At 40.7% G+C, this 26,053-nt stretch overlaps 4 protein-coding genes across 9 annotated transcripts; 3 read left to right on the top strand and 1 right to left on the bottom strand.

Annotated features, from left to right (window-relative positions):
* The first annotated feature begins 8,109 nt into the window (after positions 1–8,109).
* Positions 8,110–9,796, top strand: LOC125579868. The gene is made up of 2 exons (XM_048743761.1): positions 8,110–9,435; positions 9,524–9,796. Exons 1-2 carry the CDS (start codon positions 8,584–8,586, stop codon positions 9,794–9,796), a joined length of 1,125 nt encoding a protein of 374 aa, XP_048599718.1. The 5' UTR covers positions 8,110–8,583.
* Positions 9,790–14,350, top strand: LOC106431036 (mucin-17-like). Of its 3 annotated transcripts, XR_007318562.1 has the most exons (18): positions 9,790–9,924; positions 10,025–10,123; positions 10,208–10,255; positions 10,333–10,401; positions 10,489–10,563; positions 10,659–10,727; positions 10,795–10,944; positions 11,035–11,106; positions 11,185–11,256; positions 11,323–11,457; positions 11,556–11,624; positions 11,718–11,804; positions 11,882–12,292; positions 12,376–12,804; positions 12,940–13,193; positions 13,281–13,362; positions 13,486–13,871; positions 13,968–14,350. XR_007318562.1 is itself a non-coding variant. In XM_048745929.1 (17 exons), exons 1-17 carry the CDS (start codon positions 9,796–9,798, stop codon positions 13,813–13,815), a joined length of 2,580 nt encoding a protein of 859 aa, XP_048601886.1. In that variant the 5' UTR covers positions 9,790–9,795; the 3' UTR covers positions 13,816–14,350. The 3 variants fall into 3 exon arrangements, 1 of the variants encoding a protein (XP_048601886.1); XM_048745929.1 differs by having other exon boundaries at positions 13,486–14,350; XR_007318563.1 differs by lacking the exons at positions 9,790–9,924; positions 10,025–10,123; positions 10,208–10,255; positions 10,333–10,401; positions 10,489–10,563 and having other exon boundaries at positions 10,725–10,944.
* An 880-nt stretch (positions 14,351–15,230) lies between these two features.
* On the top strand, positions 15,231–19,912 carry LOC125580786. Of its 4 annotated transcripts, none has more exons than XM_048745930.1 (3): positions 15,231–18,434; positions 18,521–18,602; positions 18,863–19,912. In XM_048745930.1, exons 1-3 carry the CDS (start codon positions 18,325–18,327, stop codon positions 19,265–19,267), a joined length of 597 nt encoding a protein of 198 aa, XP_048601887.1. In that variant the 5' UTR covers positions 15,231–18,324; the 3' UTR covers positions 19,268–19,912. The 4 variants fall into 4 exon arrangements, 1 of the variants encoding a protein (XP_048601887.1); XR_007318566.1 differs by having other exon boundaries at positions 15,233–18,434; XR_007318564.1 differs by having other exon boundaries at positions 15,233–18,434; positions 18,521–19,912.
* Positions 19,913–22,909: 2,997 nt separating this feature from the next.
* LOC125579867 lies at positions 22,910–25,816 on the bottom strand. The gene is made up of 4 exons (XM_048743760.1): positions 25,633–25,816; positions 24,926–24,990; positions 23,570–24,720; positions 22,910–23,378 (listed from the first exon to the last, which is right to left on the bottom strand). The coding sequence occupies exons 1-4, from the start codon at positions 25,814–25,816 to the stop codon at positions 22,910–22,912; spliced, it is 1,869 nt and encodes a 622-aa protein (XP_048599717.1).
* Between the last annotated feature and the right edge of the window lie 237 nt (positions 25,817–26,053).

The raw sequence follows: 26,053 nt of genomic DNA, 5'->3' as shown, positions 1-26,053 counted from the left end.
CCAAAGACTGACCGGCAGAATCGCAGCGCTCAACCGATTTATTTCACGATCAACAGATAAGTGCATGCCCTTCTACGACGTCCTGCGAGGAAATAAAAAATTCGAGTGGTCGGAGGAGTGCAAAAACGCCTTCCAACAGTTGAAGCGCTATTTAGCTACCCCTCCAGTCCTCGCAAAACCCGTGGAAGGGGAACCTTTATTCTTGTACATCGCTGTGTCGGCAACGGCCGTAAGCGGAGTCCTGATCAGGGAAGAACGCGGGGAGCAGAAACCTATTTTCTACATAAGCAAAACCTTGCTGGATGCCGAATCTAGGTATCCGTTGATGGAAAAATTGGCATGCGCGGTCGTAACATCGGCCCGAAAACTAAGACCATATTTCCAATCCCACACGATTGTCATCCTCACGACTTTTCCCTTACGGACAATTTTGCATAGCCCAAGTCAATCAGGCCGATTGGCTAAGTGGGCGGTCGAGTTGAGCGAGTATGACATCGAATACCGACCGAGGACAAGCGCAAAATCACAAGTGCTCGCAGACTTCCTGGTCGAACTTCCAACGGGAACAATAACCAATGAGGAACCAAATTCCACCTGGCTCCTCCACGTCGACGGATCCTCATCCAAGCAAGGATCGGGTATCGGAATCCGTCTCACCTCTCCGACGGGCGAGATCTTGGAACAATCGTTCAGGCTGGAATTCCATGCCTCGAACAACGAGGCCGAATACGAGGCATTAATCGCAGGGCTACGTTTGGCTCACGGATTAAAAATACGTAATCTCCACGCTTACTGCGACTCCCAGTTAGTGGCCAGTCAATTCAGCGGAGAGTATGAAGCCAGAGACGAAAGGATGGACGCGTACCTCAAATTGGTCCAAGGTCTAGCTCAAGACTTCGACTCTTTTGCCCTTACGCGGATCCCCCATTCCGAGAATGTCCAGGCGGACACCCTCGCGGCCCTAGCATCAAGTTCTGATCCAGGACTCAAAAGGGTAATTCCGGTCGAGTTCATCGAACATCCGAGCATCGGACCACCAATCGTCGTCAATCTCATAGAAGGCCAAGACGATGAAGAAGAAACTATCATACCACCACCATCAGAGCAATCTGATTACGGCTGTGATACCCCATGGCTTCAGACGATTCGAGACTACATCGTCGACGGGCAACTACCCGCCAAAAAATGGGCAGCTCGCAAGATCCGAACACAGGCCGCACGCTACGCAACAGTGGACGGCGAAATCTACAGATGGAGATTCTCCGGACCACTCATGACATGCCTGGAAGGAGAAAAGGCGAGAAAAGTAATGGAGGAAATACATTCCGGCTCCTGCGGCAACCATTCCGGCGGGAGATCACTAGCCATGAAAATCAAACGCCATGGATACTATTGGCCGACGATGATCGGAGATTGCGAAAAATTCCCACGAAAATGCGAAAAATGCCAAAGGCATGCACCAACCATCCGACAACCGGCCGAAGTTCTTTCCTCCATCACATCGCCCTACCCCTTTATGCGCTGGGCCATGGATATTGTCGGACCTCTGCATAATTCAAAGCAAAAGCGTTTCCTTCTAGTCCTTACCGATTTTTTCTCAAAATGGGTAGAGGCGGACTCGTACGCAAGTATAAAGGACGTCCAAGTCGAGAATTTCGTATGGAAAAACATCATCTGTAGGCATGGAGTTCCTTACGAGATCGTAACCGATAACGGGTCTCAGTTCATCTCCACCCGATTCGAAGCATTCTGCGAAAAATGGAAGATACGACTCAACAAGTCCACTCCCAGATATCCGCAGTGCAACGGACAAGCTGAAACAATCAACAAGACCATTCTCGACGGACTGAAGAAACGCTTAGAGGCCAAAAAAGGCAGATGGGCCGACGAACTCGAGGGAGTCCTCTGGTCTCACCGTACCACCCCAAGGCGAGCAACGGGAGAAACTCCCTTCGCTCTGGTATACGGCACGGAATGCATGATTCCCGCGGAAGTTGAATTTCCCGGTGTTCGAAGAAGGTTATTACCCGAACGAGAGGAACTCAACGATGCTATGCTCTTGGATGATCTCGACCTCATTAACGAGCGCCGGGATCGAGCGCTTATCCGAATTCAAAACTACCAGCACGCCGCTGCAAAATACTATAATTCCAACGTACGAAATCATAGGTTCAATCAGGGGGATCTGGTCCTTTGCAAAGTTTTCCAAAACACCGCTGAACGAAACGCGGGAAAACTCGGAGCAAACTGGGAAGGCCCCTATAAAATCGAAAAAGTCGTCCGACCAGGTTCTTACGAAATAGCCAACATGCAGGGCATAAAAATTCCTAGAACCTGGAACGCGATGCATCTCAAAAAATACTATCACTAAACGAACCAACCCGCAATCACTGAACTACGAGACGGCTTGATCTCCGCAAGGAGTACGTAGGCAGTTTGCCGAAAGGCAAATTCAGCTGTCCCCCCTCATTAAAAAGGGGGGAGTGGGTACGTATACTCGTATACTCCCCAAAATCGAAAAAAACTTCTCACCACGCCCTTGGTGTTTTCGACTTATCAAAACCTCCTCACCTGTAAAATCAGTGCGAGGTCTTCGGATATTAGTCAACCGTTTAGGAGAAGCAACCTTTGGCATCGCGAGACGTCGCAAAATATGCCTCAGAAGTTTATTTCTTTCGAACGAACGAAACTTCCGTCACAAAAGAAACATATATATGCACACACTAGCACCTATTTTGCGCAAAAAATTCGAAACAACGGCACACGCCACCAAGTCCGATGCTGATCACATCGAACTCACAAAACGTCCTAAACAGACATAGCCATCTCACGAAGATGACTCTCTTACATCCGACACAAGGATAATAGCGCTATAAAAGAAATCCAAAATTTTGGTCTAGCACTTCCGGTCTCCGGAGAGATGCTCGATTCGTATCAAACAAGTCGTATAAGCCGAGAACCTATCGCGGACTTTACATCGATACGAATCAGGAAGAAATCGCGACAGGAAAAACGATAGCCGGTTAGTCACCGCGCAATCCTTAAACCGAGAGTAAACCTAGGTCTTGCCCTAAACCCAGCGCACTGGTCTCTAACATCTCGAAGGCATGATATCGAAAGATAAGAGATTCTTAAACCATGCCTCTATGTTTATGTTCGACATCTTCAGCACCCCCGCAGAGTTCACATCTCGCGGAAGAACTCTCGAAACAGGTCTCGAATGAAACATTTCATAATCGAAGAAGGATATGAGACGACAACTCATCACCTTCCTCCCCACTATTCGCAAATTCATAAAAAGCGTTATCCGATTATCTTACCATAAAAAGAAAGCCGCAGAGCGGCAGGGATTCAAAGCCACACACGGCCAGTCCCGAAATACAAATAAGGCCATTCAAGGCCGAAACATAAAAACATAAAAAAATCTCTCGCAAGAGATCTAACCCAAGTCATCCTCAGAACTTACGCCCCCTCTTCACCCGCTGCCTCGTCCGAGCCTGGAGCCGCGCCATCTCCGTTTTCTCCGACCATCGGGTCTTTCCCCTCTGGGTCTTCTGAACATGTCGGAAGGAAGCACGCGGATTTCAGGTCGGCCAGGACGAGACCGAAATCTCCATTCTCTGCCGCCATATCTCCCTTGCAGCCGGACAGTCAGGCCTCTTCGGCCTCCAAGGTCGGGGGAGTCTCACTTTGGAACGACCGAACCACGGCCATCCCGCCCTCAATCGTCGCTAAAGCTAGATCCCTGCTCCGGATACACTCGAGGGAAACCAGGGAAGCAGAAATCTTCGCCAAGCGAGCTTGAAACTCCGCGCGAAGGGCATCCGTAGCCTCTTGGATCCCACGGTGCGCTAGTCCCGCGTCACTCTCGATCTGACGCTGGAGTCGACGCACCTCCGAGGATTTGGCCTTCCTGGCCTTCTTTTCCTTAAGTAAGGAACTCGCCGTCTTCCCAAGGTCCCTCTCAAGCTCTCCTATCGCAACCTCGAGCTTCGACACTTTCGCAGAGTGAGAGTCCTTAACAGCCGTCAACATGGCCTCGGTTTCGGACCATCTGCCCTGAAGCTCCACCAACTCCCCGGAAAGGCGACTGGCTCAGAACCACATTCGCCGATCATCCCATCGATCAGCGATATGAACTGCGAACAGTGAAAATTCTTAAGACTAAGTCCGAGAAAGGAATGCACAAAAGACGATCGAGAATTCAAACAAGAGATAAACCTTTCTGCGAAGTCCTGATGCTAGGCTCGATCCGCCTCGCTGCGAATTCTCCCCGTCACCACTCTTGGTAAGTTTCCTCTTCCGACTCTTAGGCTGAGTAGCCAGGACAGCGCTAGGAGCACGCAATGCCAGAACGACGTCTTTTCTGGCTGGAGGAGGAGGCATAGAGTCAGCGGCCTTCTCCTTGTCCTCGACGAGGATCGGAGTCGTGGAAGATCCTGCAGGTAGGGCTTGCGGGAGAAAAGCCATGACTTCGGTCCCATGACACGAGGCAACGACCTGCTCGGAAGAAGACGGAAACTCAGAGCCAGCTTGAGCTAGTTCTTTCTCGGCTTGACGACGAACTAGTTCCTCTCGGAAACAAAGATGACCGGCAACACAAGCCGGCGCTTCCGCCGGAGAAGTTAGAACCGAAGCCGGAGAAGTGGCCTCGCCCATCTCGACGTCGGAATCCTTCTTATCACCTTGGGAGGAAGACATGTTGAAAGGAAAGTTATGAAACTAGAGAGTTTTTTAATGAGTTTGAAGGAATGGAGAAGGGAAGGTCTGAAGAAAATGAATGACAAGAGCTCACTACTTATAGAAGTATGGGTTCGGAATATCGTCTTGACAACTTTTTTCCGCAGGGTTTAAAATGTGAATTTCGTCCAATACACTTAACCTTGTCAAAGTCCTCTATCCGCCCGCTAGAGTCACAACTCTAACGGGCTGGGGGGCTAACTGTTGGGGTCAAAAACGGTTACGACAAATTTAACATTCAAAACATCCGAGGAAGAAAATAAGAATTTCTCCGAAGAGTACTTTTCCAAATAGATTCTTACTTGTCCGACGAAAGCTCGAAACAGGTCGTTACGCAGCGACCGAGCTCGGCCAAGCTCGATCATCCGGCTCGGTGGCTATGTAGCGACCGAGCGCTCGTCCCGCTCGGTTGCTATGTAGCGACCGAGCTCGAGCCAAAGCTCGGTCGCTACGTAGCGACCGAGCGCTCGTCCCACTCGGTCGCTACGTAGCGACCGAGCTCGAGCCCCAGCTCGGTCGCTACGTAGCGACCGAGCGCTCGTCCCGCTCGGTCGCTACGTAGCGACCGAGCTCGAGCCAAAGCTCGGTCGCTACGTAGCGACCGAGCGATCGTCCCGCTCGGTCGCTACGTTGCAACCGAGCTCGAGCCGAAGTTCAGTCGCTGTGTAACGATCGAACCCTTTTGAACATCGATACGACATCAATCCATGCATTCTCGTCAAACCTTCGAATGCTATCTCCCGAAGACCGTAGCAAGCTCAGTCCATGTTTTCCGCTATTCAAATCCATCAATCAAACTTCGCGGATTAGAAACCGCGGAAAGTTCGTTCTTTATCGAAAAGAATTCATAGTAAATGTGTCGCATCGGAAGACGGCCCAAAGGGATCTAAAACATGACTCGAGGCCCATCCTACGATTTCTTAACCAAAAGCCCGTAAACCGCAGCACTGTTTACACTTGGTCCACAAGGAAGGATAAATGTCAAGTTTCCGCGGATAAATACGGAAGTTTTGAAGATAATTGGAAGATCGGGAAAAATGGAATATCTCCATTTTTATGCTATGACGGCTTAAGGGCAGAAGAGTAAAAGCGTAAACCGACCTTGGAGCTAGTATATAAGGAGTCCTAGGCGAGGAGCATGGGGAGGGAGACTTTTTCAGAGCAAACTTAGCACTTAGAGCAAATTTAGGCAATTTTTCGTTTTTGTTATTTCGAGCTGCGACCCAATTAAGTTTAGCCGTCTTAGGGTTGCTAGAACTAGGAATCTCGCCGACAGCTCTCGAGCCCAGGCTTATACCTTGTTGTAAACGCTCATACGCAGATTCGGAACAAGATCTACTTTTCTCTCTTTTTCGATTTTTTATTCTTATCGTTGTTATTCTCCTGTTCTGATTGCTTGACGTGTGGTAATTAGCAGATATCCGGGTCCTCTGGGAAATTAGGGTTTTCCTAGTTTCCTTATTTAAACGGAAATCGACAGTGCGAATTTCGGTTCCCACAACGGAATCGATATCCGAAAGTCCTCAGAAAAACCGAATCTCGGTCAAAACTTCAAAAGCCGAGAAAACGAATAGCCGAAACGGATCGTGCGGCGAGCTCGACCATGACACGAGCCAGCTCGCCCGGCGAGCACGACCGTGTTGCCGGTCGACTCGCCGGCGAGCTCGGCCGCGACACGAGCCAGCTCGCCCGGCGAGCACGACCGTATTGCCTGTCGACTCGCCGGCGAGCTCGGCCGCGACACTAGCCAGCTCGCCCGGCGAGCACGACCGTGTTGCCGGTCGGCTCGCCGGCGAGCTCGACCGTGGCACGGATCAGCTCGCCCAGCGAGCGCGGCCAATTCTCCGTGGACCATTCTGAACCCGGTCCCATCCCATAACCATGCATCTTCGTCTGAAGTTTGCGTAACTCAGTCTTCGGGTCCGTGGATACGACACCAATGTTCCGTCTAAAAAACATTGTCGAAAGTCTTCGGGAAGTTGGGAAGGTTATATCTCTCGAACGGTTTCCTATTCTTCGTAGTAGAGCAGGTTACGGTTAACTTAACACCGGCTGCCTCGGCTATGCGAAGAAACATGGTTCCGTTGGAAGAACCATGCCTATACCAACGGCTACTTCGCGAGTAAAATCGTAAAAACGCTTAAGTCTCGATACGGTCCAAAGAGGGTCCGAATTGCGGACAACGGCCCATCTATGGTCCCAAAAGACTTGAGCCTAAAGACTGGTATGACGGTTTATCTCATCCGCGGGAAGAGATAAATGTAAAATTTCCGAAGATAATCACAAAGAAGAAAGAAACTTGGAAAAGCCCGCTTCGCGACAAATCCGGCCCAAGAAGAGGTAAACCGACCTAAGGAGAAGTATATAAGGAGGACCTAGGACGAAGAGGGAGGAGAGATCAGAGCACATCGGAGCAACTTAGCACTTAGAGCAATTTATGCATCTTTTTCCGTTTTTACTAATCGAGCTGCGACTCAACTAGTTTAGATTTAGGTCGCTAGACTAGTGAACGTACCAACAGCTCTTGTAGCCTAGGTCTTTACTTGTTGTTCACGCTCAAACGCGAATTCGGAAATAGGATCCTCTTATTCTGCTTATTTTCATTTTATTCTTTCATATTGATCGTGTCGTGTGTGGCCCAACAGATAACCAGAACCTTTAGAGAAGGCTAGGTTAACTTGGCTTTCCTCCGATTAACAAAACTCGACGGTGTGATTTTCGGTTCCCACAACGAGTTTTTCTGAATATTTAAAAACTACTTACTAAATAATAATCTATTAGAAATAGACATGAAAGTTTGTTTTAGGGCAATTGTCCAAAAGAACACCTTTCAAGTTTATGTCACAAAAATGACACCAGGAAATGAAAGTCACAAAAATGACATTCATTAAAGGACAAAATGTCACTACTACCCTTGTGTTATAAGAATAAAAAAAAAAACAATTCATTTCCTTCACTCGCGACTCTTCGAACCGTGTCGTCTCCAGCTCGGGAATCTTCAAACCCTCACCGGCACTGTCGTCTCCGGCTCGCGAATCATCGTCTCCGGCTCGGGAATCATCGTCTCCGGCTCGGGAATCATCTTCTCCGGCTCGCTAATCATCTTCTCCGGCTCGTTAGTCATTTTATTCGGCTTGCTAATCATCTTCTCCGGCTCGCTAATCATCTTCTCCGGCTATCTAATCATCAGCGTCACACTCTCTACTCTCAAAATCGGACACAAATCACTATGTAACTTTTTAAAATTAGGGTTTTTGAATTAAAATTTGTGAAGCTTGCGTTTTGATTTTGATTTGTTTGTTACTCTTTCTTATTAACCAGCGAAGCAAATGAAAGACTTTTGAATTGTGGGAACATAAAGTTGTTGGAGCATAATTCATCTCTTTGAGGTATGTTGCAGATTCAACCTTCTGTGTGTTTGTACAAATTTATAAAATAAAAGTTTGTTGTCTCTTGCTGCATCTATTGAATGTTTTTAGAAGATTTCCAGAAAGCATTTGTTGCTGCATCTATTGAATGTTGAATATTGAAACTCGTATGGTAACACATTTTGAAACTTTTTTGCTTGGAGTCTTGTTTTGATTAGGAATGTTGATATTTTTGATAGGGTCTTGAATTTGCTTATGAGTCTTTTGTTGCTTGTGAAACTGTCTAGTGTTTATAATAATTTCAGGAAGCATTTGTTTTTTATAGGGTCTTGAATTTGCTTATGAGTCTTTTGTTGCTTGTGAAACTGTCTAGTGTTTATAATAATTTCAGGAAGCATTTGTTGTGTTATTTCAGGAAAGCCTTCCAGAAAAGTTTGAAATTTTTTTTTCCTTGTTTACGCAGGATAGAAACAAGATGGGAGATTCAGTACCTCTAAAACTAGCACTGCCAGAGCTGAAGTATCCTATTGGTTCACAGCCAAAGCAAAAGTCAGCAATCAACCAATATTCCGGCTCAGAGTATATCTCCATTGTTGACAGCATCCTAAAACCAGATGAGATGATAAGAGTCCTAGGATCATTTCTGGGACCTATAATGAAGCTCAGTGAGAGAGGATTGAAGTTATCAGCAAAGATGGTCTACGCCATTCTCACTAGAAGCATCGTTTCTGTCAAGGAGAATGAAGCCTGGTTCCATTTCGGTGCGCAGCCAATGAGGTTCTCTATAAGAGAATTTCATATGATGACAGGCTTGAAATGTAGTGGTGCATTAGAAGGACCACGAAGGGAAACCGATAGATTTAATTGGGAATTGCTAAAGGGGCGTAGTCATAAGTTAAGTGACGTGGTGGAACAGCTCAGAAACACAAGAGAAGATGCTTCTGAGGAGAGAGTATGCCTCGCAATGCTCATCCTGGTAGAGAGCATATTATTGCGGAAGAGCAAAGGAGGGAGTTTTCCTTTGGAATATGCGAAAAATGCACAGGATATGACATATCCATGGGGGAAAGAGGCTTACATTGTGCTCCTGAAGTCAATTCAAAACGCTGTCGCGAATCATTTGGAGAATAAATCCAAATTTGAGTTGCAAGGTTATCCTCTAGTATTCCTTCTTTGGATACTAGAGTCGATTCCTTTGCTAAGGAATAAGTTCAGTAAGTGTGTACCAACAGTTGAGGTTCCTGGGCCGACTTACTTGTGTGAAAAATACACTGAGGTAGAGAATCCATCACTTGATAGGGTTTTACAGGTTGAAGCTGATACAAAGGTAAGCTTTTCCAAGTATATGTTTCTCAGTTTATTTGGCTTCTTCTTTTTAATATGTTTCTCATTGGTCTTTTTTAAAATACTCTCAGCTGAAGGTCCATTGCATACTACCTTCTATTCCTCATGATCCAGAAGATGATATCTCCATTGAAGACAAATATAGTGACGAGCTGGAAACACTGAAAGATGTAACAAAGAAAGGGTACAAGCTTACAGCCGATGACTGGGAAAATAGGTGTGTAGACACATTTGAAACATTGGATGCTCTTATTCAAATGATGGCAAATAAGGAGACTGGCCAAGCTTCTACTCCGATTGATGAGGATTCAGTAAATGAAAAAGTGAACAGGATCATGAGGTAATGGAGGAGAATCTGAAGAGCATGAAGGATCGAATGTCATTACTGGAAGAAGAAAACATGCATCTTAGAGCCCGTGTGTCAGAGTTGGAAGGAAACAACAATGTTTTTCCCACTAACGTGACACAACAGGTAAATTCTCAAAACATCTTCTTTTACATTTGCATTTTCAAGTATTTTTTGGAAGATCTTGTACATATTCTTGAATGCCTTCCTAATATTTGACAAACAGCGATCCAGTGGGACACCTTTATCTCCAATGTCTCACACGCAACCATCGAGTGAGACGCCTTTATCTCCAATGTCTCAACAGCCTAATTTGACACATGAGGTATGTAACAAATAAATATTGTTGAGTTTTGAAGTAATATTTGGAAGCTTTTGTACTTCTTGAATGCATTCCTGATTTTTGCAGGAGACAATGATTGAATCAGCTGCATCTCCAAAGTCTCAACAAAATGAGGTATATGCTCAAAAATTTTTAAGAAAATATTTGGAAATTCTTGTACAAAATCCTGAATGCCTTCCTGATTTTTGCAGGATTACACGCAACCATCGAGTGAGACGCCTTTATCTCCAATGTCTCAACAGCCTAATTTGACACATGAGGTATGTAACCAATAAATATTGTTGAGTTTTGAAGTAATATTTGGAAACTTTTGTACATATTCTTGAATGCATTCTTGATTTTTGCAGGAGACAATGAATGAATCAGATGATGACACTCCTGCCCTTGATACTCAAGTATTCTCTCCTAATCTGACAAAAGAGGTATATGCTCAATGATATTGTTTTCACAGTTGGAGTTTACAAATTAGTTTTGGGTGATTTTTTTTACATATAAAGGCTTTTCTGATTTTTGACAGAAAGAAACAAGTGAGTCACCTGCTGAGAGGCCATCCAATCCTAATCAAGATGGAAAACCAGATGATGAGGTAATATTTATTCTAGAAATTATAGTTGAATGTATTCATGATGGCCTTTCCTGATATTTTTTTGCAGATTGTGAGAGAGAAATTAACAAGGGAGTCACCTGCTGCTCAGAGTCAAGTTTCGCAGAAAGAAACAGTGGAAATGAATGAGACACCTTCTTCTCCAATAGCTCCAAAGAGTATTGAAACTCCCGTTTATACTCCAAGTCAGACTCAGCAGGTACATGGTCAAAAAAAATCTTGGATTTTTAAGTTAATGTTTGGAAGCTTTAGAACGTACTCTGGATTGCCTTCGTGATAATTTTTACAGATTGAGAGAGAGCCATCGGATGACACGCCTGCCCTTGATAGTCAAGTTTTCACTCCTAATCTGACAAAAGAGGTATATGCTCAATGACAGTTGGAGTTTACAATTAGTTTTGGGTGATTTACATATATAGACCTTTCTAATTTTTGGCAGAGGGAAACACAAACCTCTACTGATGAGACGCCACCCAAAACTAATCAAGAAGAAGGAAAAACAAATGATGAGGTAATATTTACTCTAGAAATTATAATTGAATGTATTCATGATGGCCTTTCCTGATATTTTTTGCAGATTGTGATTGAGTCACCTGCTGCTCAGACTCAAGTTTTGCAAAAAGAAACACTGGAAATGAATGAGACACCTTCTTCTCCAATATCTCCAAAGAGTATTGAGGCTCAAGTTTTTACTCCAATTCAGAAACAGCAGGTAAATGCTCAAAAAATCTTGGAGATTTCAAGTAATGTTTGGAAGCTTTTGTACGTGTTTTTGATCCCCTTCCTGACTTTTTTTGTTTTTTTTTGCAGACGGTAACAGAGGGAACGTATGAGGCTACACAGCCATTGACTGAGATCATTTCAGCAAACAATAAAAAGGTAAGCATAGAAATGTCTTTCATAAGTACAACTTGAATTTTAAATTGTAGAAACTTCTTCATAACTACCTCTTTTATTTTATTGTTATTACAGGAGGATACACATGCTGTGCATCACACACCTTCCTCTCCATTGTCTTCACTAATTGCACTAGTTATTGAAGAAAATAAGAATGCTTTGGTAAGAAGAAATATTTAAAATGTTTATGTAATATTTTTCTATTCAACTAACTCTTACCATTTACTTTTGTCTTATAGAGTGAGACAGAAACTGCGACCCAATATTTTTCTCTAAGTGAGGGAGAGGAGACACAATCAAGCAGAAAGAATCAAGCAGAAGAAAATCTCAAGGATACTACAAAACATACAACTGAGCTAGTTTCCACAGATGTTTCGAAGACACAGCCTCTTACACAGCCTCTTACACAGCCTCTTACTCAGCAAACACAGCACCTTCAGACAAGTGAGGGAGAGCAATCCGATGAGACACCATCAGAGCAGAATCAAGCAGAAGAAAATCTCAAGGATACTACAGAACCTACTACTGAGCTAGTTTCCACAGAGCCTACTACTGAACCTACTACTGAGCATGTTTCGAAGATACCGCCTATTACTCAGAAAACAGAGCATCTTCAGACAAGTGCTATAGATTTTTCAGAAACAAACGAGGTATGCATCGAGTATATTTGATCTTTAATTATTATTCTAACAATTTGAAACCGCTGATGTTACTGAATCTTCATTTTTCATAGGTTGAAGTAAGCAGGCTTCTAGCTCACTTTCAAATAGGCGCAGAGGTTGAGATTTTGTCTACTGATGACGAAATATGGTATCCAGGAAAGGTTGTTGATCTTAAACTGTGTGAAGGACTAGAGGAGCTGACAGTTGAGTACACGACACTCTTCGCAGACCAACATAGACTTCAGAAACTTCAGGATACTATCACGGCTGACAAAATACGTCCTGCAACACCAACTAGTGACCAAAAATCCTTTGAGATGATGGATAAGGTAGAAGTCTTTTACAACAATGGCTGGAGCAGCGGACAAATTAGCATGGTACTTGGTGATAACACATACTCGGTGTGTCTCTATACTTCTATGGAAACTATTCTATTCAAACATTCAGATTTGCGAATTCATAGAGAATGGAAAGATGGAGTCTGGAAGATGGCAGATAAGGTAAATCATAACTTGAATTATACTTCACGTGAATTGTTTGATATACATACATTTTAGTTTCAGGAATGGTTTCCAGAAATTCCGATTGCAACAAATTTGATAATATTTTGCTTGGTGTCTATTGTTTGATTAAAGGTGAAGCCTGATAAGAAAAGGAAAGCTGCTGCCTCATCACAAAATTCAGGAATGGATAATGTTTTCCTAAGAAGGAGCGAGAGGGTGCCTAAACGATCTAGAGACACAAAAACTCCATTCAAGTCTGACAGAAATCCGGCTTTAACTGTAATACCTGAGATTATACCTGCAGTTGATCCGTTTTCAACTCCTGCGGAACATAAGCTTTCAAGGCTTCAAAATTGGATGACATTAAAGCCCGGCATGCATGAAACGTAAGCATGTTTCTGTCCTTGTCTATATATTCTTATATTTATGTATAAAAGGTTTAGTAATTCCTTTGAATCTTTAATCGACTGCAGGTCCCTATCAATCAATGATAATAAGATAAGGAAATCTTTCTTTCAAAGCATGGAAAATGCAAAAAAGGACCTTAAGAAAGAGGTAATTTCTTTACATATGTTCTTGCCTTGAGCTTTTTTTTTAAAAAAAAATTCAGGAAGGATTTGTTTAGTTTCAGGAATTAGATAGTAACAAAATAGATAATGTTTGCATTTTTTTTTGCAGCACATTGATGGAGCCTTTGCAATGCTAAATTGCAGAAGAAATGAGAATGCTGCTTGGTTCCACAACTACAAGATTCCAAAGGCGTGCTTCCTACCTATGGAGTTCTTGCATTGCTTGCTCTCTCATGATTTGGCTTACAAGAAAGAAAAGGTCAAAGGTAAAAAGATTTTCAACGATTTATTTAAAGATATTGTAAGAGGGAAGGTATATCCAGAGAAGACATGGGGAGAAGATGTTGATGTTGTGTATGGGATTACTCTTGGAAAAAAAAAGCAATGTCTGGATTGGGATGGAAATTCATTTGAAGAAGAAAAGAATCACAGTATATGATTGTTTTCAAAAGGAAAGCAACAGCATTGATATTCCTCAAGTGAAAAAGTTGGCAGGTATGTATAAACAATTTGTATTTGATGTATTCAACTGTTTCTTGGTTTGAAATATTCAACTGATTCTATCTTGATATTGATTTTTAAATATGACAGTGTTGATTTCTGATCTGCTGGTGGAATCTTCTGGTGATGAGGTAGATAAAGTGAAGATGATTCCATTTGAGGTTGAGCAGGCACAAGGTTTACCCAAGACAAAACATCCTTTCAACTGTGGGATATTTCTTGTCAAGATTCTGGAGTGCCAGTCATTGAAGATAGGAGACATGACAAAGATTAATGATGACAATGCATTGGAGCTAAGGAGAACCTTGTCTTGTGAGATCTTCAACCAATTTGTGGATGAGAGCTTTGGGAAATGAGAATGATGCATCAAAACATTTTTTGTTTTAGTTAAGACTCGGTTTTAGTTATGACTGTTTATTTTGTTATGTTGTTGGCGTCTGGTTACATAAGAAAGATTGGAAGGATATCAAGTATTTCTTTTGGGTATCATATATCTTGGAAGGTTAAATAATGTTTCTGGATGGCTTTCCAGAAAAAATTGTAAGCTTAAAATTGTGATGTTTACAGACAAAAAAAAAAAAAAAAATTTAGATCCAAAAAGGATCGAACCCAGAGGGAGAGAGTTTGCGTATTTGGATAGTGTGGGATTTTAGCCACTAGGCAAAGAAGAATCATCTGTTAATGGATTACATTTAATTGTATTTAACTCGAAACTGTAACACAAAAAAAATTAAAATTGATTTTGAATCCACCACTTATCGAACCCGGGGATAAAGAGACTTTTGTGTTATGAAATGCCTCGGTTTAACCGCTGGTCTGAAGTGAATCATCTGTTAAAGAATATTACATAAGCATACTTAAACCAATTAATATAGGATAGGTTTCCAAAACCAATACATTTCGATTGGAAAAAGACAAAACTCTTGCCGTCTCAACACTCTCGCCGTTTCAAACTTCTCGAATCTCACTCGTCTCCGCCTCTCGAATCTCTCTCTCATCTCCATATCTCTCTATCTCCGACGAAAACCCATCTCCAGAACTCTCTCTCTCTCGATCTTTTACGCGAGCTCTCTCTATTCTCCGAGAAAAACCATTTCTAGAGCTCTATCTCTTTAAGGTATGATGCAGATTCAACCTTATGTGTGTTTTCTTTCTGAGAGATTGGTCTCCTGGTTTTTGCTTGTGTATAGACTTGCTCGTTTTAACCTAATATGATTGGTAGAATTCTAGTTCATGTGAAAGCATGTGTATAGACTTCAGGAAGGATTTGTATTGTTTCAGGAAACCCTTCCTGCAGATTCAACCTTATGTGTGTTTTCTTTCTGAGAGATTGGTCTCCTGGTTTTTGCTTGTGTATAGACTTGCTCGTTTTAACCTAATATGATTGGTAGAATTCTAGTTCATGTGAAAGCATGTGTATAGACTTCAGGAAGGATTTGTATTGTTTCAGGAAACCCTTCCTGCAGATTCAACCTTATGTGTGTTTTCTTTCTGAGAGATTGGTCTCCTGGTTTTTGCTTGTGTATAGACTTGCTCGTTTTAACCTAATATGATTGGTAGAATTCTAGTTCATGTGAAAGCATGTGTATAGACTTCAGGAAGGATTTGTATTGTTTCAGGAAACCCTTCCTGAAACAAGATGGGAGATCCATTACCATTAAGACTAGCACTGCCTGAGCTGAGATATCCGATTGGATCAGAGCCAGAGAAGACGATATCGATAAACCAACACTCGATAGTTGCTTATATCAAAACTGTTAAGGAAATTCTAGGAAATGATGAGTTCAACAGAATAAGAGGGACGTTTTTGGGACCGGTGATCAAGCTTGGAGAGAGGTCTTTGAAATTATCAGCTAAGATAGTGCACGCAGTTCTCACCAAAAGCATCAAGACAGTGAAGAGACACGAATCCTGGTTCCATTTTGGTGCTCAGCCAATGAGGTTCTCTATAAGAGAATTCCACATGGTGACTGGTTTGAAATGTAGTGGTGAAGCAAGAGAACCACGAGAGGAAACCGAGAGATTTAAGTGGGACTTCCTAAAAGGGCGTACTCATACAGTAAAGGACGTGGAGAAGCAGCTCAGAAACACAAGAGAAGATGCTTCTGATGAGAGATTCTGCCTTGCAATGCTCCTCCTGATTGAGAGCATACTACTACAGAAGAGCCTTCTCGACGGTGGCACAACTTTTACTTTGGATTATGTGAAAATAGCGCAGGATATGGATGTCTTGATGACATACCCATGGGGGAGAACAGCTTATAATTTGCTGTTAAAATCACTTCAGAGAGCTGTCGACAAAAGCCTCGACAAAAACAATTATGATTTGCAAGGATTCCCTATGGCATTTCTTATATGGATACTTGAGTCAGTACCTTTGCTACAGTATGCATTCAGTCAAGTGGTTCCTATTCTGAGCGTTCAACCGTCTACCCCAATATTTTTGTGTGAGAAGTACCTTCAAATAGCTTCTCCACAGCTGATAGATGTTCTCCTAATTGAAATCAAAGATCATGTAAGTTTTTACATTATTTTTTTCTTGTTTCTGTTTTGCCTTATGATTCTCCATTTAAAAGCTAATTATTTTTATGGTTTCAGCTTAAGGTCATATGCATCCTACCTCCTATTCCTAATGATCCAGAAGCTGATGTTTGCATGGAAGACGAAGCTAATAAAGATCTGGATGACATGGCCGATTTATCCAAGAGAGGTTATAAGTTTAAAATTAGAGATTGGCGAAACATGTCAGTAGACCTATACGGTGCTAATGAACAAATAAGAAGAGCATCTTTACTGTTTGGGAATGGAGGGATGAGTCAAGCTTCTTCTTCGTATCAGGAGGAGTCTTTGGAATCAAAGATCAACAGAATCAGCGAGATGGTGGGAGATAATTTAAGGATCATGAACGATCGTTTGTGTTTGATTGAAAAAGACAGGAAACAGATTAAAGAACGTGTGACAAAACTAGAGAAACTACAAAGAGTTACTTCATATGAAACTCCAAACAATGAGGTAACTTTTTTTTCGGAAATTAAAATTAATGTTTATCTAGTTCTTGATTCAGTTTTTTTTTTTGAGTTGTCAAGTAATTTTGGAAGATGTTATACATATTTAGGATTGCCTTCCTAATTTTTGTTCTACTTGCACAGACTGACACAACTCCATTTCATGAGACGGCTTCCAGACAAGGTGAAGCCAATACAGATCAAGCAGATGAACAACTTAACAATGAGGCAAGTATAATTTTGAAAACTGTTGGTATTTATAAAATTATGAATTTGGTTGTACTTCAATTAATTTTTGGAAGTTCTTGTACGTGTTCATAATCCCATTCCTGACTTCAGGATACACGAGAGCCTATGAATGAGATCACGAAAGAGACACCTGGTTCTCCAATAGCTCAACAGAATATTGAGACTCCAGTCCTTACTCCAATTCAGACGCAACAGGTACATTCTTTAAAAAAATGGACTTTTCAAGTAATTTTTGGAAGCCCTTGTACGTGTTCATGAAACCATTCCTGAATTCAGGAGACTCACGAGCTTATGAATGAGAACATTTCACCAAACATTCAGGAGACTCACGAGCAAAATAAGGTATTACTTTTATTTTAAAACCTTTAATAAATATAAAGCAACTATCAAAATGACTGGATATCCTTGAATCTAAACCATCACAGGATGTAGAAAGCAGAGTTCAAAATACCTTTGAGATCGGAGCAAATGTGGAGATTTCATCACAAGATGACAATACTTGTCATAAATGGTATCCAGGAAATGTGTTGGCAACATATTTGGTTGATGGGGTTGAGATGGTGAAAGTTGAGTACTCCGCACCGTCTCTGGACGAAAAGAAGAGGAAAAGGAGTGTTGAGACACGTGTATCAATTGACAGAATACGTCCTCAACCACCACCTGAGAGACCTGGAGCGAAGAAAAGTTATGAGCTAATGGATGACGTAGAGGTGTTCGACAATGGTGCCTGGTGCGCTGGAAAAGTTAAAGTCATTTTGTTTGATGGCACGTGTTTTGTCTCTTTGAACAATTCTACTGAACAAATTTACTTCAACCATTCTGAGATGCGAAAACCAAGAAAATGGGTAGATGGTGTTTGGAAGATGACAGAAAAGGTAAAACAAATGCCTTGGATAACTTGAATTGAAAAATAATGTCATTTGTTTAATATCTCGGTATTGTTTTTCAGATAGAAGAAGAGCAGACGCAGAGTGTGAATCCAAGTGAAGGAGATGGTGATAAAAAGGTATGAAATATTTATACATCATACTAGGAATTAAGATATAAATGTATCTGAATTTTTGTCATTCAAAAAGGGGAAGGCGAAGGCTGTCGCTTGTAAGAAGAAGAAGAAAGCAAATGCTCAGCCAGTAGATTTGCTTCCTTTTCTACAGCGAGAAGAGAAGAGGCCAATACGACCTAGAAACCCTCCTATGCCTGTAACACCTGAGGTAATCCTTCCAATTGATCCATTTGTGACACCTGAATTTCCTCGGTTTTCAAGGCTTGCACACTGGATGGATCTACGGGGCATATATCGTGTGTAAGCAACTTTTTGTCCTTGCATAAATATTCCTAATTTATTTTGTAAAAGTTTCGATTGATACTAGTTAATTTTATCAACTACAGACCGTTTTATATCAATGGAAGAGAAATTGAAAAAGAGTTCTTTCAAAAAATGGACGATGCAGAAAAGAATCTCAACAAAGAGGTAATCAACACTCTGTTCTGTCTTCTATTTATTTAATGTTAATAATTAATGTGGTTCTGGATGATGCAATGTGATTAGGAAAAGGATATGATTGAGTTTTGTATTTACAAACTCTGTTTCGATTCTTATTGAGTGGTAATAATGCTTTGTGGATATTTGATTGTGTCATATGTTTAGGAAGAGGTTGAGTTGAGCTATGTTAGATGTCCATGTTATAGCAGTTCTATATGAAGTTTCTAACTATATTGTTACATTGGCAGCACATAAATGTTGCATTTGAAATGCTAAATTGTAAGAGGGTTGAGCAAGGTGCTTGGTTCCGCAACAACAATCTTCCAGCAGCATGCTTTGTACCAGTCAGATTCTTAGAAGTGGTTGGGTACGCTTATGAATCTGTCAGGAAGCCACATAAGAAAAAACAAACGTTATTGGAGGGCTGTGTAGGCGAACTTGTCAAAGGTTTAATACATCCAAAGAAGGTATGGCTGGAAGATGTTGATGTTATATATGGTGTCATTGAAGATAGGTTGAGCTATCACTATATTGGGGTGGAGATACAATTGATTGATAACACAATCACACTCTTCCATTGTGGTCTTCCAAAAGCAAATATCAAACGTGCTCTTAATCAAATCCAAGAACTGGCAGGTAAAAACTCTTTGTGATTTATTAATTTTATCATTCAGTGTAGAAAAATCAGTTTTATTTATATTGTTACATTGATTATAGATAGGACTGTGAAAGTATGCGTATCCTGAAAAAAAAAATTTAGCTAATTTAGAAAATAAAAGTTTGTCTCTTGCTGCTTGTGCTTGTGCTTGTGATGCATTTTTACATATTCATTTTGTTGTCTGTTGGTGATTAATTTATTGTATAATTTTGGGTATTTATGACAGTGTTGATTAGTGCCATAAAGATGGAACTTCTTGGTGAAGAGGTTAATTTCGAAGATATCAGTCCATTTCAAGTTAAGTTTGCAGAAGAGCTTCCAAAGACAAAATTTCCATACAACTGTGGTATTTTTGTTGTGAAGATGCTGGAATGCAGGTCACTAGTATTGAAGAGCATGGCTAATATAAATGATGAAACTGCGATGGACTTACGAAGCAAGCTATGTTGTGAGATCTTTGACCAGTTTATGGATAAAGATTTCCAGGAAGGTCAAAGGAAGTGAAAATGTCATATTTGTTCTGTTTTTTACTCTGTTTTTCTACTTTGACGTTAATTATCCCTAACGTTTAAGTTTAAGTTTGTAATGAATTATCCCTAACGTTTTTTTCATTTAGATTGTTATTGAAAATTTTTTAGGATGTCTTGATGAATTGTCAAATGCTTATGGTACTTTTAGGATGGGTTTCCAGAAAAAGAGTGAGAAAGCAAAATGCACCATAGCCTAGCAAATTCCTTTAAAGTTTACAAAAAAAATGAAAAAGAATGTGATCCGATGTCAATTGAACTCGTTAACTTTTGAATATTTAATTAAAAACAGAAAAAAATGTGAGTATACACAACGGGGATCGAACACGGCTTATTGTGTGATAAGGGTACACTAAGAGTAGAAGGGCTTGCCACTAGGCTATGGTGGATATTCGATAACAGTGTAAATGTGAATTTATTTAATCACCGACGATAGATTTATATAATCTGGATATCATTTTAGGTATTCAGGATAGCTTTCCAAAAACAAATTCCTTTAATGTTTACAAAAAAAATGAAAAAGAATGTGATCCGATTTGGATTGAACTCGTGAACTCTCGAAAGATGAATAAAAGTGTGCTAGGCTTAGGTGAATCATCTGATATATGTGTCCACATAAATGAATTTAACCGCATTTTATGTCAAATTCAGGATGGCTTTCCAGAAACGAATATGAAACCGAGATTAGCCAGATATAAGACCACTAATCCTCTACATTTTAATCAGTGTTTTTGTTTTGTTTTGACTGAAACACAACACAAAAGAAGATGATAACATGAGATTACTCATAATGTGGTTTCTTAAAATAAATCATAATGTGGTTTCTTAAAACAAATCATAATGTGGTTTCTTAAAACATAAGCTTTAAAACATAAAAAAAGAGAAGATCATAACATGAGATTACTCATCCAACAGCCACTTTTCCTCAAGCTTACACCAATCAGGAACTTTGACCTTCACATCAGCAAGCATTCCATCCGCTTCCATGAGTTCTTCTTTGAGTTTTTCCAACTCAGCAGTGAAGTCAAATTTTCCTTTAGCCTTAATAATCTCTTCAAGCAACTCGATTTGGGAAGCAATGGAATTTGCTTTGCTGGCTGCCTGATGCCATTCAATTTCAGATAGCCTGTGTTCGTTGGACAAACGAAGAAGAGCCCTGTAACGTTCCACAGTTTCCGCCTTTCCTTTGTTGAAACCATCGGAAGCATCAGATCCGTAAACCTCCTTTATGGGACGCTTCATCATCTTCTTTGACCCTTCCATTGAAACTTGATGAATGAGAAAAGAATAAACACAGAAGAAATGAAAGTCAGTAAAAGAGAGATCTGATATCTTCCCTTGTATATATAGAACGAAAAGTAACCCTTCGATTACTATAAAATGGTTTAGAAAGCAACCTTTCGATTATTGAACGGTTACTGAGATAAATGATGTCTGTTTTAGAAAGGAACCGTTAAAAAAAAATCTGATTCCAAGGGGAATCGAACTCAGGTCGAGACAAGTGTATAAGTTTCGAAAGATAGGTGGTTTAGCCGCTAGGCCGAGGAGAATCATCTGGTAGATTTTTCCACATAAACATATTTAACCGTACAAATTGTGATTAGCAAAATTTGGAGAAAAAAAAATAAAAATATACACATCTCCCAGGATTCGAACCTGAAATGTCTGGGAGGAAAGGCGGAATAAGGTATACCACTAGACCAAGTGTGTTTCAATCGTTAGGTGAAGTAAGTAACAGAATATATTTCTTTTATCTGTATTCAAGTATAATTTTTTTAAAAAATCTGATTCCAAAGGGTATCGAAACTAGGTCGGGACAAGTGTTTCAGATTTGGAAAGATAGGTGGTGTAGCCGCTAGGCTGAGGTGAATCATCTGATATAAGTGTCCACATAGATGAATTTAACCGCAAACGTTATATTATAAACTTTGGAAAGAAACTCTGAGTTTCAGGATGAGATTCCAGAATAGTTGAATATTATTGTGTTTCTTTCTAGCAAAGAAATTTGAACTAAAATTGAAATGAGATCAAAAGATAAGATTGTATAGTACAAAAAATAAGGAAATTTCAAATTGTGATTTGGAGTTTTGGAGAGTAATGCATTAAAACCTAGGTTGTATATTACAAAAATCAAATTTTCCATCAGCTTTGATAATATCTTCAAGCAACTCGATGTCGTTTGGAAGAGACTCTTCGATTCCTGAGATACATGCTTGAACAAAAAAAAAATCAACCATTACTCGTAGGAGAGTCGAACCCGGGTCGAACAAATGTTTCGGTATCATAGGTTTGGTGGTTTAGCCGCTAGGCTGAGGAGAATCATCTGTTAGTTGCTTCCACATAATTGAATTTAGCCATATAATTTATAGTATAATACATTGGAAAGATCTTTGATAGTTCAGGATGGGCTTCCAGAGTATGCATGAATAATATACATGAATATTAGTGTGCTTCTTTCTTAAACTAGAAAAAAAATGAAATGAGATCAAAACTAAGGATTAATATCTACATATTTGGAAAATTTGATAATGTGATTTGCAAATTTTGGAGGAAAAAAATATATATATACACATCTACTAGGATTCGAACCTGGAGATGACTAGGAGGAAAGAGAGAATTAAGGTGTAGTAGCCACTAGGCCAAGTTGATTTCAGTCATTACATGTTGTAAGTAAAGTAATATATTTCTTTTATTTTTATTCAACTTAAAATTTTTTTTAAATAGTATGGGCATCGAACCCGGGTCGAGTCAAGCATTACAATTTCGACAGATAAGTGTTTTAGCCGCTAGACCAAGGAGAATCATCTGTTACACTTTTCCACATAAATATTCTTAACAGAAAATGTTGTATTATAAACCTTGGAAAGGAACTCGGAATTTCTAGATGGGATTCCAGAATAGTTGAATATTACTGTGTTTTTTTCTAGCAAAGAAGTTTAAACTAAGAATTGAAATGAGATCAAAAGATAATGTCGTATATTACAAAATTTGGAAGAAATCATACTTATTCGGGATAGGGTTCCAAAAGAAAAAATGTATATGGTCTGGTGCATATCATGTAACCATCAAATAGCCAACATCCAAATAATAATCAATAAAAATGTAGAACTTCATCCTATAGGCCTCTCGCATGTGCTCTTGTTGTGCCCTCCTGTGCCACATCTGCTGCACTTGTGGGACTGAGATTTAGATCCAGGAACCCCAAACTCGCCAACGGATCTCTTTCTCTTTGTAGGAGGGCGTCCACTTTTCTTTTTGGTAGCTGGAGGTGGGCAAGACAGTTCATCAATATTCTCTGGATAGGTGGACGTTGACAACTCTCCACCAGGATGTATGCTTTCAGCATAAGCTTTAGCCCACGTTTCTGTCAAGTGAGAAGCATCAACAAAAAGGTTTTCATCTCTCTTGATATGCTTAGCAGCAGCGATGGCATGGATGCAAGGGATCTTGTCAATGTCGAAAACATTACATGTGCAATGCCGCTTCTCCAAGTCAACAACAAACTTCATTGTTTCATTCTTCACCTCAAACTCGCTTCGATCAACTTGATACACATTCAACAACATTGCGGCCCCTAACCTAGATACCAATTTCTGCACAACTTTGGAGTAACCAGGTGCTTATGTTTCGCAGCCGCTTCGCGTCGCTCAAAAAACCAAGTGGTCATCGTCAATCTGATAGTTTCAAGGAGAGAGATAATGGGCAACTCACGAGGCATCCTCAACATAGAATTGAGAGACTCTGCAATGTTGGTAGTCAAGATATTATACCTGTTCGCAGGCGCATAGCTTCGTGCCCACTTCCTAAAATCAGAATCTTCCAGATACTTAGCCAATTCAGGACATTTATCCTTTATGTCCTTGAAGATTAACCAGAACTCGTGACACGTATAGGCATCAGCAGCGCTTTCCACCAGAGGTAGCAACCCAGTCTTCGCATATGTAGGAGTGATGTTGCGGAGCAGATGGATCCTGCAAATTCCATGGTGAGATAAGGGATATACATCCTCCAACGCTGAAGAAATGGAGTTAGCCCTGTCTGATACAAAAACAAGATCCGAAGCGTCCGGGATCTTCTGGCTCAAACCTCTAAAGAACCATTTCCAAGAGGCGCCATTTTCTGCGTCAACCACTGCAAAGGCGAGAGGATATAGATGATAATTCCCATCTTGAGCACAAGCTGCCAATAAAGTCCCATTGAATTTTCCCTTCAGAAATGTACCATCTACTGCAATAACTCTCCTCATCAATGAGAATCCCCTTATCGAAGGACCAAAAGCCACAAATGCATACTTGAACTTTCCTGCAGCATCCACATGTTGATAAGTCAAGGAACCAGGGTTTGTTTCTGTGATTTTATACAACCACCTAGACAAATTGTAATAGCTGTCTTCAGGAGTCCCTCTAACCAAAATCTGAGCTTCTTCTCTCACTCTCCAAGCTTGTTTGTAATTGATGTGAACACCATGCAGCATCCTGACCTGTTCAATGATCTGTTTCGGTTTGAGACCTTCCTTTTTTTCTCCATAATTGCTGCAAATCAAAGAACCCAACAACTTTGCAGATGCTTGTCTGTGGTTGGCTTTCCTGTGTGTTGTATCGCATGTATGCTCATGAACATACTTTTTAACAACGAAAAAATCTGAAAGAGGTAGCTTGATAGCACGCATCCTCCACGTGCAATTTTCATCAACACAACTCAAAAGCACTCTTGACTTGTTAGAAGAGACAGTCTTGTACTCAAACTTCCACTCTAAAGCCCATTTCTTCATCCTCAACATCAACTCTCTCTTTGTCTTAAAATAGCTATTCACCTTAATATCGCCAGCTCCTCTCGTGGTTGGTGAAAGTCCAATATGGACAGGGCTAAAATCCGGAAGAGCATTCAGAGGAACTGTAGAAACACCTTCATATAGAAGACTCTGCAAAAGTCGAGTAGTTCTGTAAGGCATAATACTTGATTATGAAGCATATCATGCAAACACAAACAGAAAAAGGGAATTAGGGACAATGTACCTGTTTTTCTCTCTGCACAGTAGAAAGAATCATTGGATTGGCATTCAATGGAACAGGAGAAGCAAATGTATCAGAAGCTTGAGTGTTACAGCTAGCTGGATCAGTACTAACCTGCAAAAGTCTAATATGGACAGGACTAAAATCCGGAAGAGCATTCGAAGGAACTGTAGAAACACCTTCATATAGAAGACTCTGCAAAAGTCAAGTAGTTCTGTAAGGCATAATACTTGATTATGAAGCATATCATGCAAACACAAACAGAAAAAGGGAATTAGGGACAATGTACCTGTTTTTCTTCTGCACAGTAGAAAGAATCATTGGATTGGCATTCAATGGAACAGGAGAAGCAAATGTATCAGAAGCTTGAGTGTTACAGCTAGCTGGATCAGTACTAACCTGCAAAAGTCGAGTAGTTCTGTAAGGCATAATACTTGATTATGAAGCATATCATGCAAACACAAACAGAAAAAGGGAATTAGGGACAATGTACCTGTTTTTCTCTCTGCACAGTAGAAAGAATCACTGGATTGGCATTCAATGGAACAGTACAAGCAAATGTATCAGAAGCTTGAGTGTTACAGCTAGTTGGATCAGTACTAACCTGCAAAAGTCGAGTAGTTCTGTAAGGCATAATACTTGATTAGGAAGCATATCCTGAAAAGTCTAAGGAAGAAAAAAAATCATACAAACCTTAACACACAAACGACAGGTTCCATCAAATGCTCTAGTCTTGGAAATGAAAGTTCTGAGCTGACGAGTATTACCTATCGAGAGTGGGGGGAAACTTTCAATAATACATTTCATATCCAATGAAATACCATAACTCAAACTGATTTTTTCCTCTTTAACACTAAAATCTTCAGAGACAATCTTCATCAAATCTTCATACAGTAGATCTTCTTCTATGGAAATGATTGATGCATTCCTCTTCAAATCAACAAGAAACTCCCACTGGAGATATTCTTTTGAGATCCATTGTCCACAGATGCACAAAACTTCCATTGTTCTACAAAATCAACTTCAATTCATCAACAAATGAATAATATATAACAAAAACTAGATAATGTATAACAAAATGAAATGATTCAAACCTTAATCAAATCAGACACACGAGAGAGAGAATGAGATGAATAGACGTAGAAACGACGACGGAGAGACGATGACAACGGAGAGACGACGACGATGACGACAACGGAGAGACGACGACGATGACGACGACGGAGAGACGACGACGATGAC

The sequence above is a fragment of the Brassica napus genome, chromosome C1 (genome assembly GCF_020379485.1).
Source record: "Brassica napus cultivar Da-Ae chromosome C1, Da-Ae, whole genome shotgun sequence".
Lineage (NCBI taxonomy): Eukaryota > Viridiplantae > Streptophyta > Magnoliopsida > Brassicales > Brassicaceae > Brassica > Brassica napus.
Note: the sequence above shows the minus strand (reverse complement) of the source record. Positions and strands in the feature narration are given on the sequence as shown.

What these genes read in the sequence shown, in the direction of transcription:
- LOC106431036 (XM_048745929.1), top strand. Translation starts at nt 9,796, where the DNA reads ATGGAGGAGAATCTGAAGAGCATGAAGGATCGAATGTCATTACTGGAA. An exon ending in AAGGAAAAACAAATGATGAG is followed by an intron (nt 11,257 to 11,322) that starts GTAATATTTACT and finishes TATTTTTTGCAG; the next exon opens with ATTGTGATTGAGTCACCTGC. An exon ending in ATTTTTCAGAAACAAACGAG is followed by an intron (nt 12,293 to 12,375) that starts GTATGCATCGAG and finishes CATTTTTCATAG; the next exon opens with GTTGAAGTAAGCAGGCTTCT.
- LOC125580786 (XM_048745930.1), top strand. Translation starts at nt 18,325, where the DNA reads ATGCCTGTAACACCTGAGGTAATCCTTCCAATTGATCCATTTGTGACA. An exon ending in CTACGGGGCATATATCGTGT is followed by an intron (nt 18,435 to 18,520) that starts GTAAGCAACTTT and finishes TATCAACTACAG; the next exon opens with ACCGTTTTATATCAATGGAA. An exon ending in AAAAGAATCTCAACAAAGAG is followed by an intron (nt 18,603 to 18,862) that starts GTAATCAACACT and finishes TTACATTGGCAG; the next exon opens with CACATAAATGTTGCATTTGA.
- LOC125579868 (XM_048743761.1), top strand. Translation starts at nt 8,584, where the DNA reads ATGGGAGATTCAGTACCTCTAAAACTAGCACTGCCAGAGCTGAAGTAT. An exon ending in AGGTTGAAGCTGATACAAAG is followed by an intron (nt 9,436 to 9,523) that starts GTAAGCTTTTCC and finishes AAATACTCTCAG; the next exon opens with CTGAAGGTCCATTGCATACT.
- LOC125579867 (XM_048743760.1), bottom strand. Translation starts at nt 25,816, where the DNA reads ATGGAAGTTTTGTGCATCTGTGGACAATGGATCTCAAAAGAATATCTC. An exon ending in AAAAATCAGTTTGAGTTATG is followed by an intron (nt 24,991 to 25,632) that starts GTATTTCATTGG and finishes TTCTATATGAAG; the next exon opens with GTGTTTCTACAGTTCCTTCG. An exon ending in TCCATATTAGACTTTTGCAG is followed by an intron (nt 24,721 to 24,925) that starts GTTAGTACTGAT and finishes CGACTTTTGCAG; the next exon opens with AGTCTTCTATATGAAGGTGT.